The 17,891-nt window shown below is 38.6% G+C and overlaps 1 protein-coding gene across 1 annotated transcript; it reads left to right on the top strand.

Annotated features, from left to right (window-relative positions):
• The first annotated feature begins 16,412 nt into the window (after positions 1–16,412).
• LOC137954870 (uncharacterized) lies at positions 16,413–16,886 on the top strand. Its single transcript, XM_068801772.1, has one exon. The coding sequence runs from the start codon at positions 16,413–16,415 to the stop codon at positions 16,884–16,886; it is 474 nt and encodes a 157-aa protein (XP_068657873.1).
• Positions 16,887–17,891: the final 1,005 nt, after the last annotated feature.

Genomic DNA, 17,891 nt, shown 5'->3' with positions numbered 1-17,891 from the left:
TTCATCAATGGTATGATGGATCAATATCCATCTATTGGTTCTGACGATTTTAGTTGATCTTTCCATGTCCAAGGAATGATCAATCAATCACTCAATGGTGTTCCTATGATCAATCATACTTTATGTCCTTGGTAGGCAAACTTTTGTATGATCAATCAGTGTTAAATGATTGATTTGTAAATGTTCTTAATTTTACATTGACTGGATAACATTGATCTATCAGTCCACAGAGAATGATTGATCAGGCTTTATAACTCAATTTTCCCATGTTTGGGTGGAGCATAAATCAAGGGTGATTAACTAATCATACTTTATATTTTTGGCTTGTGCACATTCTGGTTGGTCAATCAATCCAGTGTGAGAACTCTAAATGTGTTTTCAAAGCATGATTGAAATTGATTCTAAGTGATTCAAACATGTTTAAAACATATGTATGGGTTGATAAAACATGTAGATAATGCAATTTTGTCCTAACGCTCCAAAAACTTCATTGTAGCTCAAGTTTGAAGGTTTGGGGCCGCTCTCTTACATAGACTGGGTTTTTTTTATCTTCCAAACTACTTAAAGTCTAGTCTTCAATTCTTTGCTACTTATTTTTTAGGGTGCTTCTTCAAGATGACTTTGACACAATTGTGTAGCTGGAGGTTTATGAGAAGCGTTTTCTGGTTCTTTGCATAGACCTTTGACTTTTGTATCTCTTGAAGGAATTGCAACTAAAAAAGCTAGAATTTCCAATGTTAGATTAATTAAGTTTTTTATCATCAAAACCAAGAGTCAACAATCTCCCCCTTTTTTATGACGATAAAAGCTAATTTATAAAAACTACAAAAATTAAAACATCCCTATAAGTAGGAGCTTAGAAAATCCATCAATATAGGGAAATAGCTCCCCCTAAATCTACGTACATCAAATTTTAAAAAAAATTGGTTTATTGCCTTGAGTATTTTCTCCTCCTTTATTTAATAATTCAAAAAAATGTTACAAATGATACTAAAGATAGACAAAAAATTGGCTTGATGGTCTTTAGTTAAATCATTCTGTGAAGATTTACAAAAGGAGACTGAATACAAAAATTGTTGAGCAATATAAACAAAATGTGAGCAAGGGGTGAACTCCAATGCCTAGTGCTCAGGCGGTATTGGTAGAACGATGCGGCTGAGAAGATTCTTGACCATCAATTGGATCCGCAACTGTCGCTCTCAAATCTCATGTTGACCCATCTTGAGTTTTTCTTGTGTGCCCACTATCGCAGCCTAGGTCTCTCTCAGTTCATCTCTGGCTTCCTCAAGCTATTGGAATCATCCGGGGGATGAAGAGGCATTGTCAATACGCATCCTCTTCACGAATTGATATTGTTCGTGCTGCAATGGATCCAAACTCAACTTGTCTCTGGACCTAACTTCCTGAGCAGCCACCTTGCCTATTTCTGCCACCTTTGCCCTTTCCACTTGGTGAAGCCAAATTTTCCTACCTTTGTCTCACCAATTGATATTTTCTTTGTTTAATTCACACTTTCTTCATGGGTGAGATCTACTCCAACTACTCCAAAGTGGCGGAGGATGGTAGTAATCTGCTAAGTGAAGGATAGGTTGTTTACTCCTGCACTCTGAAGCAATATCCATCATCATGAGAGCTACGAAGTATCAAAAATCCAAATCAATCTTCTGCGTGAGGGCCCTCATAGAGAAGATATTGATCATAGTCAATCAAGAGAAGGTCTCTTTCCTCAAGTTGACGATGTGGGTGACGATCTCCATGAACACGCTGTGCTCCATGCTCAAGTCCTTTATATCATATGAGCTACCCACTATTTGGCCAAACGTGAGTTGGATGGCATATTGCCTTTTTTGGAGGTACTCCCTGTGTAGGTCCATAGGCCAATTCTTCTTTACATACTTCACTATCCTCAACGAGGTTGTGCTAAGAATTTTTTGAGGTCACTTGACTCAATTTAGATTTTGGTTTTCTTGTCAAAGGAAGTGAGCCTCATAGTGCATGGTGTCACCTGTACCAAAAGAGGGTAAATGGCCTCCTCACTCATCAAAGGTCCCATGTAGGACCTGAAATCCTCTCAAAGTCATTGATATCTCTTTTTCGGAAATCAATGCCCCCCCATACTTAGCTCAATAATAGTTTTTCCAATGAAGCTCTTAAAATAAATACTTCTCTAGATTCGGGTGCAAAAGTTCTCTCTCGAGTTGGGCATTTCCTCACAAACATCCAATTCTTTGGATGGAGTATTCTTCTTCGCCATGATTTTCTTTCTCATCATTGTAAAAAAAAAAAGGATTTTATTTTGAAATATGTGTAGGAAGGCCTTTGGAAGAAGAAAAACAAGGCTTTTCGGATTTGAGGGCTAGAAACTAAAAACAATTGAGGCAATCCGAAGGGGAATGGACTTTTGGAGGTAGAGACGACTAGGCCAATGAGAATGGAAGAGCTTGGAATGGGAAAATAAAGTGAAACTTAAAAATTTTCTACTTCTTGTTTTGCACCATGAATGATCAATCGATTTGCTTCAATTGATCAATCAAAACCCTTTCTAGAGTGATTGAAAAATGATCTTTTGGCTTTCATATCACTCCTAAGGCTAGATTTTGAGGGATGCATTCTTTAAGCTCAAATTATCAGCCTAGGTCGATGAAGGTAGATTGCTCATGTCTAGTCCTCCTCAAAGCCTAGAGAACCTATCAAATCCAAATGGCTTTGTGAAAATATCCGCTAACTGATTTTTAGTGGGAACAAATTCAATTTTAATCACTTTGGTTTTAAGCAACTCTTAGATGAAGTGATGTCTAATCTCAATATGTTTAGATCAAGAATTGTGAACCGGATTCTTACTAAGACTTATTCCGTTCATGTGTCACTATGGACTAGAACTTTATTTTTCTCTAAGCCATAATCCTGTAGTTGTTCCTTCATCCATAGTAGTTATGCACAACAACTTCCACAAGCTATGTATTCAACATCAGTGGTAGATAGGGTTCTCAGAGACAATTATATTTCAAATTAATTGACATCTACCACTTGTACCTTTTCTGTCAATTTTACATCCGAAAAAATCAGCATTGGAGTAACCTACTAGATCTACGGTAGAGGAGTTTGACTAGCAAAGTCCTAAGTTAGGTGTTCCAAAGAGATGTCAAAAAAATTCATTTCACAACCACTAAGTGAGATTCTCTAGGGTTGGATTGAAATCAAGCACATAGGCATACCAAAAACATTATGTTTCTATTGGCTGATAAGTAAAGTAGGAAGTCAATCATAGTTCTATAAAGCTTTTGATCTATGGCCCTACATGAGTTGTTTGAGTAAAGTTTCAAGTAAAAACTCATGGGTGTGCTAATTGGCCAAAGATTTTCAATGTTGAATCTCTTAAGCAATATGTTAGAATAGTTTGATTGAGTTATGAAAGTTTCATTCTTTGTCTTAGAAGATATAAGCAAGCTTGTGTATCATTGATGTAATTACCTTATGATCTTTGTCCTTTATTCACTCCTTCTAGGGTGAAGGGTATGCTTTTGATGTTTGAATATTTGGCATCTAGGGGAAGGGTTAGGACACAAATCCAAAACCCTATTCTTCCTCATTTTCTCCCAACGTGTTCTCTCTCTCCTTGGACTTCTCTCATGCTTTCTTCCTCTCTTCTCTCTTCTTCCTCCTTATTCCTTCTATCTTTCATTATAAAATATCCTAAGGCTATGGAATCCTAAAAATCAACATGGTAACAAAGCAATGACTGAGTTTCAAGATTCCAATTTTTTTTGTGTGTTCAACTTACAGTAAGACTATATGGAACAAGTTGAAGAGTGGTATTGGGCTCTCTTAGAATAGATAAGTTGTTCTCCTTCATTGGTTTGAACCTATTGTATTTAAGTCATGGGCTGCAAGGTATAGTTTTTGTATATAGTTATTGCATATATTAGTTGATGATATCATCTGCAACATACTCTTAATGAAGGCATGGTAGAGTAAGGAAGCTTTGTTTTCATCATGAAATTTTAAACTTCTTGTTTCTACACACCACAACAAAATTGTGTGGCTAAAAGAAAGAATAAACACCTTCTTGAGGTTGCCTGTGCTCTACTACATTTTATGCTTGTGTCTCATTTCTATTGGCCACATGCCATCCTTTTGGCCTATTATCTTAGTAACAAGTTACCTTCTTCAGTGCTTGGTAATAAGACACTATACTCTCATTTCTTTCCTAGTGATGAGCCATTTTCTCTTCCTTTGAGAGTTTTTGGGTGTTCCTATTTTTTTCATGTTACATCCCCCCATACTACTAAATTGGATCTCATGACAATTAAACGTATTTTTTGGGCTACTCTTGTATTCAAAGAGGATATGTGTGTAACTATCCTTCACTCAAGAAGATACTTATTTGAAGTATTGTAACATTTTTTTAAGAACAACCTTTTTATTCATCCACAAGTGTCCCACCTGGTTTCTTTTTATTTTCCTGTTTAAGGATATGTATTTAGTTATTTTTATTTTTGTTTGAAACAATGTTTTTATAATCTCTACATGTTTATAATATTTTGATTCGTACAGTGTTTTTTTATATTGTCTGTCTTCCGCATATATATATGAATCTCCACAGTGTTTGTTTTTACTATTCTAAAGTTACTGTTCAAAAATTATTGTTCATTTTCACTGTTCATGTTTACTATTCTTGTTTACTATTCATGTTTACTATTCAGTCATCAATAATAATAGTATTGAAATAGTACCAAATAGGACAAAAGCTAGAGACTAGGAATTATTCGGCTACGCTTCGATGTAGAAAACAAAATGGAGTTGTGCTCTACCCTGCTGAAGCAGCCATTGGAGCCGCATCGGTTGACATGTATGGCTCAGGGACCTCTGAAAACCGCGAGGATGTGTAGCAATAAACCCACGTGGTGGTAAGCCTGCAAGAATAGGGTCAAACCCCGAAGAAGTTCTGAGTAGCAGCAAAAGTCATGTTGGGCCTATTAGATAGATATAAAATAGACACAAACAAGTAAATACCAGTGACATGTGGTAGGAACAGGCTCAGTCATACTGATGGTGAAATGATAGGATGTATGAATAGGACTATAGGAATAATCTTGTGTGAGTTATAGTTGTTTTTCGCTGCCCGTAGTCAGTGTGTAGTTATGGTGGTATCAGAGCAATAGTGCTTTTGGTATCTGTTCACCCTGTTTTAGGCTGTTGTGTCTATTTTAGCCTGTTTAGTCTGTTTGTGTGTAAAAATAGTATCAGAGCAATAATGCTTTTGGTATCATAATAGGTTGTTTAGGGTATAGTCGATGAGTTACCTAAGCCTATTGTGCTGAGGGTTAGGACACAAGAAAAAACCCTATTCTTCCTCCTTTTCTCCCTACATGTTCTCTCTCTCACTCCTTCGACGTCTCTTGTGCTTTCTTCCTCCCTCCCCCCTTATTCCTTCTTCTTCTACCTTTTATCTATCATTATCAAAAGTCTCTTGTGCTTTCTTCCTCCCTCCCCCCTTATTCCTCCTTCTTCTACCTTCTATCTATCATTATCAAAGATCTTAAGGCTATGGAATCCCTAAAATCAACATTTGGTTTGTATGACTTGAAGTCCAAGGAAGAATGTGAATTCACCCATTAAACTCATTTCAAATTCATTATTCATTCCACTAGCAAATTTTTGACATAGTTAAGGGCTAGTAGAAGCGAAAAAGATATCATCCACATAGAGTTTGACAATGATCAAATTTTGATAATGATCAAATTTTAAACATGGTTCTTGGTAAATAGTGTTTTATCCAAAATATCCGTTTTTTCTGCAAGAATTCATTTAATCTTTCATACTACAATCTAGGAGCTTGTTTTGACCCATATAGTACTTTATGTAATTTTTATACATGGTCAAGCTTGCTCATGTCCTCCAATCCTTTGGGTTGTTCAACATAAACTTCTTCTTGAATGTACCTATTTAGGAATGCACTTTTGGCATCCATTTGGTACAATTTGAATTTCATGTGACAAGTATAGGCTAATAGGATTCTAATTGCCTTTAATCTTTCTACCGGTCCATAGGTTTCTTTGGAATCAATTGCTTCCTATTGGTTATATCCTTTGGCAACTAACCTAATTTTGTTTTTCACTATCTGATTTTCCTCATTTGCTTTGTTTCTAAAGACCCATTTGGTTCCTATTACTTGCTGATTTTGTGGTCTAGGTACTAGAGTCCAAAATTTTTTCATTCAAACTCCTTTAACTCTTCTTGCTTTGCCATGGTAAAAAAAACTCATCTTTTTCAGCTTCGGCAACGCATTTGGGTTCTAGTTGATAAATGAAGGTGCTACTCAGCATAGCCTCATGAGTTGTTATTCTAGTTACAATTTTGTCGTGATGTTCACCGATTATTTGTTCTAGGAGATGATAAGGCATGAACCTAAGGTTATTTGGGTCCCTAAGTGGTTCTTCTTGGTTATTTGGGTAATAGAAGATATAAGTGAACTTTGGTGGCATTAATGAAAAATTCTATGGTATTTTGGCTTTTATCCTCACCTATTAGTGTGAAAGGCATACTTGTACTTTTGATCTTTTGAACTCTATGAATAATACTAAGGGGGAGGGATTAGGGTAAGCTCATAACCTAATCGTATCCACACATTCCAACGTCCCCTCACTATCTTCCTTCTCTCCAACTCATTCGTCCTCTTCTCTCTCTCCTTATCTTCCTTCTTCTTCTTCTTCTTGTCTTCTCTTCTCCTTCTTTCTTCCTTATTCCACTACTACATATTTGAAGATATAAACACTATGGAATTCTAAAATTAACATAGTATCAGAGCAGTATTTTCTGGATTCCAAACTGTTACTTTCTTCTCCCTCTTGATTGATCATCATGACAAGTTTTGATGTACTTGGAGAAGCAGCTCAGTTCCCATTGAGATAAGTTTTTCTTTTAAGGTTATTTACTGAATATTATGTGTATATTGAAGTCTGGAAAATGCTTGATTCATGTCTGACTTGTGCATGAATTTTTTTATACATTAACTATACAAAAAGGCATATCAATTGAATAGGAAAACATTCAATTTTAGTATGGGTTTCTGTTTACTACTATTAACATCGGTTTACAGCATATTTTGTGCTTATTGTTTCTGGATTATTTTGAAAGATTATCCTTAATAATTTAAGATGGAATATTTGAAGGATTGAGGAAAAATTATTACATGAACTACATGAAATTGTCGTCTTGTTTCATGCTACATACCTGAATTTCAGCATAAGTATCGGTTTGATTCCACATTTATTGTTTTGAACAAATCATTTTTGGGGCACACGTATTGATATTACAGCAGATGTTACTCATCCCTTTTTGCCATTTTGTTATCTCCAGTCATATTTTGGTTTTTTACCGATTTGGAAGTCATAAATCAGTTCTGGAATATTCATCCAATGTTCAAGATCCCTAATTGAGGAAACTATCCAAATCAACCAAAAAATGGAAGGCAGTTGCCTCCTTTAGAGTTGCAAGTTGGCGCACATGCATAAGAGGGAAATTTGCCAACCTAAGGCAAGCTTGATTTAGGCAGCTTACTTTGTCACTTGACTTGCCTATCTGTCCTTGTGATTAAGGTTGTTTGATGTCTCATTAAGCTTCAATTACATCCCAGCTCACATGGTGGTATATGGTATTATACATTCTGAAATTTATTTGTTCATGCACACATGATTTGATTTCTGCATGTACATGTAATCGATATCTACCACAACCAACACAAATCCAGTACTTGGAAGTCTGATTTTAATGGTTTGAGCGTTTCCACCAATTGATATTCTTATTTTTAATGTCAGAGTTTAAGGTGTTGTTATTACTTACTTTTTTTATTGAGATTTCATGGATGAAGATTTGAGTTTCACAATGGTAGTTAAGAGTGATTTACTTAAAATCACCAGGGTTCTTTTGAAGGGATTATCAAATTATTTTAGTTGGTCTAAATCCATGCACTTCCTTATTACTCAAGATTTATTAGGTCATTTAACTAAGCTACCTCCGCTAGTGGATGTGGAAGATAGTACAAACACCAAATGGCGCAGTGGACACTTGTTCTTAATTGGTTGATTAATAGTATGAGGAGACTTTTTCCCCTGTAGCTATGCTAAACTCGTTACTTGTTTTATTATCTCTTGCAACTAACTCTCATTGGTATGTGTATCAAGTCAATGTGAAAATGTTTTTCTCAATGGAGATATCAAGGAGGAGATTTACATGCACCAACCACTTGGATTTGTGGTTGAGGGGAGATGGTCTGCCGACTATAGAAGTCTTTATATAGTCTGAAATAATGTTTGCTTGCTTGGTTTGATAAATCTAGTCAAGTAATGCTTTGGTAGGGGTTTACAAGGTGCTTCATGGATCATTTTGTATTTGCTAATGTTGGTTTCTAGGGCCAACACATAAACGCAGAAGATCTCAAAGGAAGGAGAGAAAAGAGGAACTCTAGCTCTTGAAGAGAGGAGAGAAGAATACCAAGAGAGAGAAAGAATAAGGAAAGAAAGAGAGGTATATGCACGAATTTGAAACCAAGGGAAAGAAAGAAGAGGAAAAGAAAGAGAGGTATATGCACGAATTTTAGCCAAAAGGAAGATGCTTGAATGCTTTACCACCTGCCTTGAGGGTGTATTTATAGTTATGTGAAGGTGTTAACAATGACTACAATGCCCTTAGGGTTACATGATTCATAAGGAAAAAGACGTAAAAGGATATACAACAACTTGCATCATTATAATTCTATGTCATCTCTACAAAACTTCTCTTTATTTACTAGCCATGCACCCCTATACACGTGACTGTCTTTTAACACTCTCCCTCAAATTGTTGTTTGTAACTTCACTTTGCAAATAATCTTGGTCAAGAAACCTTGTGTGCTTGAAAAGAAATTATCATCTTGTGCGGCTTCAAAAGGAAATTTGATTGTGTTGCTTTGATTCTTGTTTTTGTTCACATCTTACTTATAGCCTTTATCTTGTTCTCATCTTCTTTTCCCCTTGGATATTCTACTCAGATAAAATTTGATTATACTGCTTCTTCTAAAATGTAGAATTCGGAAGGAGGCGCAACCACTGCAGCATTCAACTTCTGATCTGAATTCTTACTTGAAATAAAATCAGAAGAGAACATACAGCAAATCAATACTGTAATGAATGTGACCTGACTTGATTCAGCTTGTGTTACGGTAGATTTTGTCACCTAACCATCCTTCTCCTTCTATTCTCTCCCTCAAATTGGGAGGTAATGGCAATGATCCCAACTTGAAACAAAAAAAAATAGTTGACATAATTATCTCTTCCGTCAAGGTATCCCAAGATAATTACTCAATTGGACACATACTCTCAAAAAGTAAAAAAAGATGGGTGATAAAACAGGAGTCGAAACCAACCTCAAAGGATTTCGAACAAAATCGTGATAATCAGCACTAAATAGGGTAATACATGTCACTCAAAAGAAGACGATAAATGCCCAAAGGGTGCCAATAAAAAGCTTCAATGGACTTAAAAACACCCACATATAAAAAAAGGACAAACAAAAGCAACACACCAAGAGGTTGGCCAAATAGGGTAAACGAGAGTGAAACAAAAGGATAGTAGGAGAAAGACAACCATATAAAATGGTAATGGAGGATTAAAGGAAGAGAAAATAAACACTTCCGTAATAAGAAGGAGACTGTAATGGTAGCACTGAAATGACTTAACAAATTAGACCAAGTATGACTTTTGGGAGGTGACCAAGTTTGACTCAAGAGGAAAATAAAAAATAATTCCTCTATAACATGATGATTGAGGAAACTTAAAAAATATCTTCAATAAGAAAGTTTTGAAATGAAACGTAGTAATGGAAACTTTTTAAACAAAGACTTCTCATATAAGGCAATTAGTATTTAACTCAACTTCACCAATTTGCATAGAAAATATTCAAGAGATAAGTTTTGGAATAAGAGAAATTGAGGATACTAATATTTGGACTTTAGAATGAGCAAACAAAACTTTCAAGTTGTAGAATTTCTGGAAAAGAGAAAACTTCATTGACTTGTTGTAATTTGAGTACATAAACCTCAATTTATAATAGTGGAAACTAGTGGAATCCAATTACAATTAAACTGCCCTTATCCCAGTTACACCCAAAGTTAAACACTAAAATATGAGTCCAAGAACAATAAAAAAACTAGACATAAATAGAAGACTAACATAACTAAAATACTTTTAACTGAGACTCTTTTGTGAGACCTCCTTCTATGAAACTCCGAAAAGACTCTTCCATATTAATTCTAGATTGTTGATTTTTAGGACTCCATGAATTTAGCTCATGGAGAAAAAGGAAAATAAACTCATTGGGAAAAAAACTAGAGGAAGAAGGGTTATGGATTTTATTCTTTCTAATCCTTCCCCTGAAGTGGTATTTATAGATTTATGAAACTAAAATATTACAATAATACCCTTGAACTTAGGGTTTAGGGTTTTAACCCTGGAACTTTAACATAATTACATCAATGCCATCTCTATAAGATTACCCTTTATTTACCATCCTGCCATCAATGTATATGGGTCTATGGCCTTCTCCTTGATATATGGGTCTTGAGCCCGTCTTCTATATCTCTCATATCCATGGGTTTTCCTTGGTCTTATGGGCTTGGGCCCATCTTATTCTACACTTCTATATGTGGGCCTTCTTTGGTCGTATAGGCTTGGACCCTATCTTCCAACACTCCCCCTCAAGCTGGGGCTGAGAGAACAACATGAACTCCCAACTTGCTGCAAATGATGTATAAAATCTTCCTTGTATAATATGTCTTCATCTTCCAATACTTCCCCTCACTCTGGTGCTCTCGTTTATGAGGCCCAGCTAGTATAATATCAGTGAGAGAAAAATCACTCCTAGCCGCTAAGACATTGTTGTGAAGTGTCTACCTCCACCACCGTATCCCTCCATAGGACAACGACTCTCAAGTGGTAGAGTAATATATGATATTAATGGGGGAAAGTAACATAAATATAAAAATAAGTTCCTCCGTCATGGACTTCCAACCACAAAAATTTTGATAGTTTTGATGGGGATGAAGTTCCTTTGTCATGGACTCCTAACCACAAAAATTTGATATTTTTTACGGGGATGAAGTTCCTCCATCATGGACTCCCAACCACAAATAAATTTGATATTTTTGTTGGGGTTGACAATAAATATAATAATAAGTTCCTCCATCACGGACTCCCAACCAAAAAATATTTTGATATTTTTTATGGGGTTGACAATAAATAATGGTATGAGGCTAATATTTTTTATGGGGTTGACAATAAATAATGGTATGAGGCTACCTCTTCTTCAATAATACTGTCTCATCAAAAGAGACACAATAGCAGCAGCTAAAATGGGCTTGGCTTGGGCCCATTTAACATGACCCAAAATAATCCTTGTAAAATGACCCATGAAATAATCCAATACACATATCCAGACTAAATAATATGTTGATCAAGGAATAATCTGTCAATTCTTCAAAAAGAATAATCCAGCCAGAGAAAAAAAAATTACTGAGTCATGCCGAAATTTTGGGCATGCATCCCGAGGCAGAAATTAAGTGGCCAGCATCAGGTTGACCCGAGTTGACCCGGTCCAAGTTGGTCCGACTTGACTCAGTCTGGAACAGAAGAGTGGTTGGCTAGGTTAACTCGGCACTTGCTTGACTCGGGTGTGCTGAGTTGACTCGGGTGAGTCAAGATTGTGCTCAATTAAACTTTCCGAACTTAGGTGCCGAAATAATATTTCTTAACTTAGGAAATATTTAATCATCTTCTTCCTCTCGCGAACAGCTCAAAACAAGGAAACTTTCCTTTTCAAATAGCAACAGTGTTTGGATGGAGGATCCCGCAAAGAAATTTCGACGATGAAATTGAAACGGAACCTTTAAAAAATAAGAGACATCACTGGAACTTAAGCCGAACATCGACAACGGCAACTTCCAAAAACAGCAATGCATAGCTCATGCTCGTAAAGCTCAGCGGCAATAGAGCCCGTCGCGGGAGGAAACTTTTCGATAGAAATTCCGAACAGAGAGGACTTTCCAAAAAAAACTTCACTACAGAATAGACCTTCCAAAAATATCATCTTCCCCGCAGTACGTTGTTATGGACTCCATAGCATCGAGAGTAATTAGTAGACGCAAGGGTTAAATTATGTAATTTCCAAGTTTATGCACTTGTAGGTTTAGATGTAATTTCTTTTAATTTTGTGGGCCTTTTTCTTAGCCTTAAATATGTACGTCTACCCTAATCCTATCTTATATGGAGGACGGGCACTGGTATGAAATTAAACATTGATCAATAGTGTTATTTCAGAGATCGGATTCTCTCTCCCAACGAGGTCCAAGGTGCAAGCTTCCTTCGAAAGCTTGGTTATCCTCAGCAATAGGGTATTCCAAAAATCTCAAGCCTTCCTCAAGGACATCTTCCAATCTAAAACCTAGAGGAGATTCTCGGGTGACTCGATCCATGGCAAGGGAGCTTCACAACGTGTTATCAAATAGGACCACCGTCAGCGATTCTCCCTCTCCTAATGAATGGCGCACTCAATTGGATGAAGTTCGTCAGGATACACAGACTCTCGAAACGTAATTTAGGGAGCTTTGTGAAATTTTTCTTCACCTTAGTCAACAAGAGGGTGAGTTGATTGATCAGGAGTCGCCTCACCCAAGTAGCACCAACAGGCCCCCCGACCTACAACCTCCCATTCATCCCTCTACATTGCCTCATATGCGCCCATCCCACCATCACAAAGGGGGTGCACACGGCCCCAACCCTCCCCCTCCCCCCCCCCCCCCCCCCCCCCCACTGTTCCCAGGTATACCAAACTCAATTTCCCAACTTATGATGGGTCCTTAGACCCTTTGATATGGATACATCAGTGTGAACAATTTTTTTGGAATCAAAGAACACAAGCGGATGACAGGGTTCCTTTAGCCGCCTTCCACATGCTCAATGAAGCGCAGCTATGGTACCATCAGTTTGATTCTAAACACCATATCCACAATTGGGATATTTTTAAGGATTATTGCATGTTGAGGTTCAGTCTCCCCACCAGATGTAACCCTTTGGGCGATTTGGTCAATCTCAAACAAACCGGTTCCATAGACGTTTATCAGAAGCAATTTCAAGAACAGCTGGCACGAGCCAGTAGGTATGTGCGTCCTACTCGGTATGTGCATTTATTTACTACTTGACTAGTGGAAGCACTTCTCATGGAAGTGGAATTACATGACCCACAGGACTTAGCACATGCTATGAATCTCGCATGTACCCTGGATGCCAAGCATAGGGTCTTAAAAGAATCCCTAGGGTGTAGGCTCCCATGGCAAGGCCGTGTGCCCACTGGGGCACCACACACCACTACCTCCCTTCTGTGCCAAGGCCAAAACGCTCTCAAACATCGGAGGCACCCAAGTCAACACCACAGGCACAATTCATTCACAGCCTTTCCAGACCATATCTGGACCAGAGGAGGGCAAAGGCCTCTGTTGCAATTGTGATGAGTAATACCTACCTAGGCACCTATTCAAACGTCTGTTTTGGTTAGAGGTGGATGATTTCAAGGATAGCACACCACTGGAAGAGGTGGAAGAGCCTGTGATCGAAGAACAAACAATTTCCATGCGATGACGGGGTTGCACAGTACTAACACGATGCAGGTCCGCGCTGGCCTACAATATTTCATGTTGCTCGCATTAGTTGATTCGGGCAGCACCCACAACTTTATCAGCCAACTGGCAGTACAACAACTTGGCTTGTCGATTCAGCAGGACTCAGGCATTTCAGTCTCGGTAGCCAATGGGGAAAAGATTTCCAGTGCGGGAGTTTTTTCAGCAGTTGGCAGATTTCTTGTTCATTCCATTGGCAGGGTTTGACATGGTTTTGGGTAATAAATGGCTACAATAGTTGAGACCAATTTTATGGGATTTCAAATCCTTCACTATGAGCTTTACTAACGACCAGCAACCCCTCACCTTTCATGGGACACATGCATCGTCCGATTGCACTCTCCTGCACCTCCAAGTTTTGGACTCAGACCGTTGTAAGTTAAACTCCCTCGTTACAGAATTTTCTAATTTATTTTAGGAACCTGCAGGCCTCCCACCTATCAGAACTTGTGACAATCGGAATTGATTAAAAATGGGCACTAAGCCAATAGTGGTGCGCCTATACCGCTACCCACATTTAGAAAAAGATGAAATCGAGAGATAATGTCAACTCATGTTAGCACAAGGCATTATTCAGCCTTGCCGGTCTCCGTTTTCTTCCCCAGTGTTATTAGTTAAAAAGCAAGACAACACTTGGAAATTTTGTGTTGACTACAGAGAGCTAAATGCTAATACGATCAAGGATAAATTTCCAATCCCTGTGGTGGACAAACTCTTGGACGAATTACACGGGGCCAAATTCTTTACCAAACTGGATTTGAGGTCTGGGTACCACCAAATTCGGGTACACCCTGCAGATGTGGAGAAGACTACCTTCCGCACCCATCATGGCCACTTCGAATTCCTCGTTATGCCATTTGGGCTATCCAACGCCCCATCCACATTTCAGACACTTATGAATGAGGTATTTCACCCTCTATTACGGAAGTATGTTCTGGTTTTCTTTGATGATATTTTGATATATAACAAGCACTAGGAAGACCATATTCAGCATTTGCACCATGTCTTCACCCTCCTGCGTTCACTTCATTTAGTTTTCAAGCAATCCAAGTGCTCATTGGGTACCTCCGAGGTAGCTTATTTTGGACATTTCATCTCGGCCTCAGGAGTTAAGGCAGACAGTAGCAAAATCAAGGCAGTTGTTGACTGGCCCTCTCCACATTCACTCACTACCTTACGGGGATTCTTAGGCCTCGTCGGGTACTATCAGATGTTCATTCACGATTATGGCCAGATCGCGACTCCTCTCAATAGTTTATTGAAGCGTAATGCCTTCACCTAGTTTGACGCAGCTGCCTCCTCCTTTGATCAGTTGAAGCACGCATTAGCAATAGCTCTAGTGCTCCAACTTTCCAATTTTGAAGAACCGTTTATTATCGAATGTGATGCTTCTGGCGGCGACATTGGAGCGGTCTTACAACAGCAGGGCCATCCCATTGCATATTTCAGCAGCCACCTAGCACCACACCACCACAAATTAGCTGCTTATGAACGTGAACTTATTGGCTTAGATAAATCCATTCAACATTGGCAGCCCTATCTTTGGGGTCGCCACTTCCTTATCCACACAGACCACTACAACTTGAAGTACTTATTGGAGCAATGCATAACCACTTCCCCTCAATAGCATTGGCTTAGTAAATTGATGGGATTCGATTTTAAGGTGGAATATAAACCAGGCCAACTCAACAAGGGGGCTGATGCCTTATCACGCAAGGAGGTGTCGGAGCCACAACTACATGCCATCAGTCAATCACTGTTCCTTTTGTTGGATTCATTTCGGGGAGCAAACTCCTGAGCTTATAGCCTTGTTTCACAATATTGAGCATAACTCCATGGACAGCAATTGAACCATCCAAGACCGACTCAAACTATACAAGAATCAGCTTTATTTACATCCTACTTCAGCCCTACTCAACACCATCATATCTACATATCACGACAGCAACCAAGAAGGCTAGCAAAAGACATATTTCTGGCTTAGTCGTGACTTCTATTAGAAAGGAATGGAATGCATGGTGAATGACTACGTGTTTGCGTGCCAGGTCTGCCAAAGGAACAAAACTAAATCATTAAGACCAGCTGGCCTGCTTCAGCCTCTCCAGCTTCCTTCTCAAGTATGGATGGATGTCTCCATGGATTTCATTGATGGCCTACCAAAGTCCTCCGATAAATTTATTATATTGGTAGTGGTGGACCATTTCTCCAAATATGCTCACTTCCTTCTGCTATCGTATACATATACGGCGACCCATGTGGCTCAAATTATCATGGACCAGATTGTCCGCCTTCATGGCTTACCGGAGTCCATCACCAGTGACAGAGATGATGTGTTCACGAGTACCTTTTGGAAGGAGCTTTTAAATTTACATGGCACTAAATTGGCTTGCTCTTCAGCATACCACCCTCAAACAGATGGACAAACGGAGGTAGTCAATCAAACCATTGAGATGTATTTGCATTGCTCGTGGGGGATAATCCCAAACGTTGGGTCTGTTGGCTAGCCTGGGCAGAGTTTTGTTACAATACTTCCTACCAAACAACCCTCAAGACTACCCCCTTCCGCGCCATTTATGGTAGGGAACCACCTCGTCTCTTATCCTATGTGGATGGCTCTTCTCGTGTGGCTGATCTAGACCAAACTTTGGGGGAACGGGATCGTATGCTCGACCAGGTCAAAACACACTTGCAGCAAGTTCAGGCTACTATGAAGCGTACATATGACAAGGGTCAACGTGACCTCTCTTATGATCCTGGGGACTATGTCTGGCTTCGCCTTCAACATTACCGCCAGCTATCCCTTACAGCCTCCAAACATCACAAACTTTCCCCAAAATTCTATGGGCCATTCCAAATTTTGGATCGTATTGCCAGTGTGGCTTATCGGCTGAAACTTCTCCTGTATGCCAAGGTTCATGATGTCTTCCATTTCTCACTGTTGAAGCCATTCCATGGTGACTCACCTATGTTGCACATCCCTCTGCCGCCGTTAGAGGATGGTCGTGTTCTGTCCACTCCAGTTCATGTTTTGCAAGCTTGTCGAGTCCATGGCGCATGGGAGATTTTAGTCCATTGGGCTGAGACAAACTCGGTTGAAGCCTCCTGGGAACGGTTTGACACATTCCATGGACTCTACCCCAACTTTGAGCTTGAGGACAAGCTCTTTCTCCATGAGGGGTAATGTTATGGACTCCATAGCATCGAGAGTAATTAGTAGTTGCAGGGATTAAATTATGTAATTCCCAAGTTTATGCACTTGCAGGTTTAGATGTAATTTCTTTTAATTTGATGGGCCTTTTTCTTAGCCTTGACTGTGTACGTCTACCCTAATCCTATCTTATATGGAGGATGGGCACCGGAATGAAATTAAGCATTGATCAATAGTGTTAGTTCAGAGATCGGATTCTCTGATAGATCATAAAAGGATCACATTATCTCTATGGGTTGATCAAGTCAACTCATAGAACCCACTCTGATACCATGTTGAATTTTTGGAAAAGAGAAAAAAATTACTGATTTGTTGTAATTTGAGTATGTGAGCCTCTATTTATAATAGAGGAAACTAATAGAATCCAATTATAATTAAACTAGCCTTATCCTAGTTACACCCAGAGTTAAATACTATAAGATGAGTTAAAAAGTGAAGAAAAAATTTGGCTTAAATTCCAATTTTTGCATCCAACAAGATACAAGAATCACCTTTGAATCTTCCAATGTGGATATTTTTATGAACCCAATAACAAGCTTAGTCATGCAGAGACGCCGGGCTGAGTCAATTACTCTGGCGGAGTCAGTTACTGAGTCATTAAGTTTTCTTTTCAAGTTAAATGCTTTGGAGGGGCAAATCTGTATTTTTCTCTAGAGGGCCAATGGAATGGGAAAATGGCAAGTCTGAATTTAGGTTAAACACAGGGTTTGAGTTCTCCTAAATGAGATTGGGGGTGTGTGTTCCCCTTAACGAACCTAGGGTTTTCAAGATTCCCTTTGGTTTGATTTTCTTTCTTCTCTTCTTCTTCCCTACAAGTTGTTGTGTTGGATCTAGGACTGTAACAACGTGGTATTAGAGCAGAAACACAATGAGTGATTCGTTGATCGTAGATGAAATACGTGCAGTACTGCGTAGAGATTTTTCAGCAATGCTACATCAGTCTTCCATTAAAATAGAAGAGAGATTGTTGGAATTCGA

Source organism: Aristolochia californica, unplaced genomic scaffold (assembly GCF_029961685.1).
Source record: "Aristolochia californica isolate CCGP_79_NKW_82.1479 unplaced genomic scaffold, dmAriCali1.0.hap1 SCAF_2, whole genome shotgun sequence".
Classification (NCBI taxonomy): Eukaryota; Viridiplantae; Streptophyta; class Magnoliopsida; order Piperales; family Aristolochiaceae; genus Aristolochia; species Aristolochia californica.
Note: the sequence above shows the minus strand (reverse complement) of the source record. Positions and strands in the feature narration are given on the sequence as shown.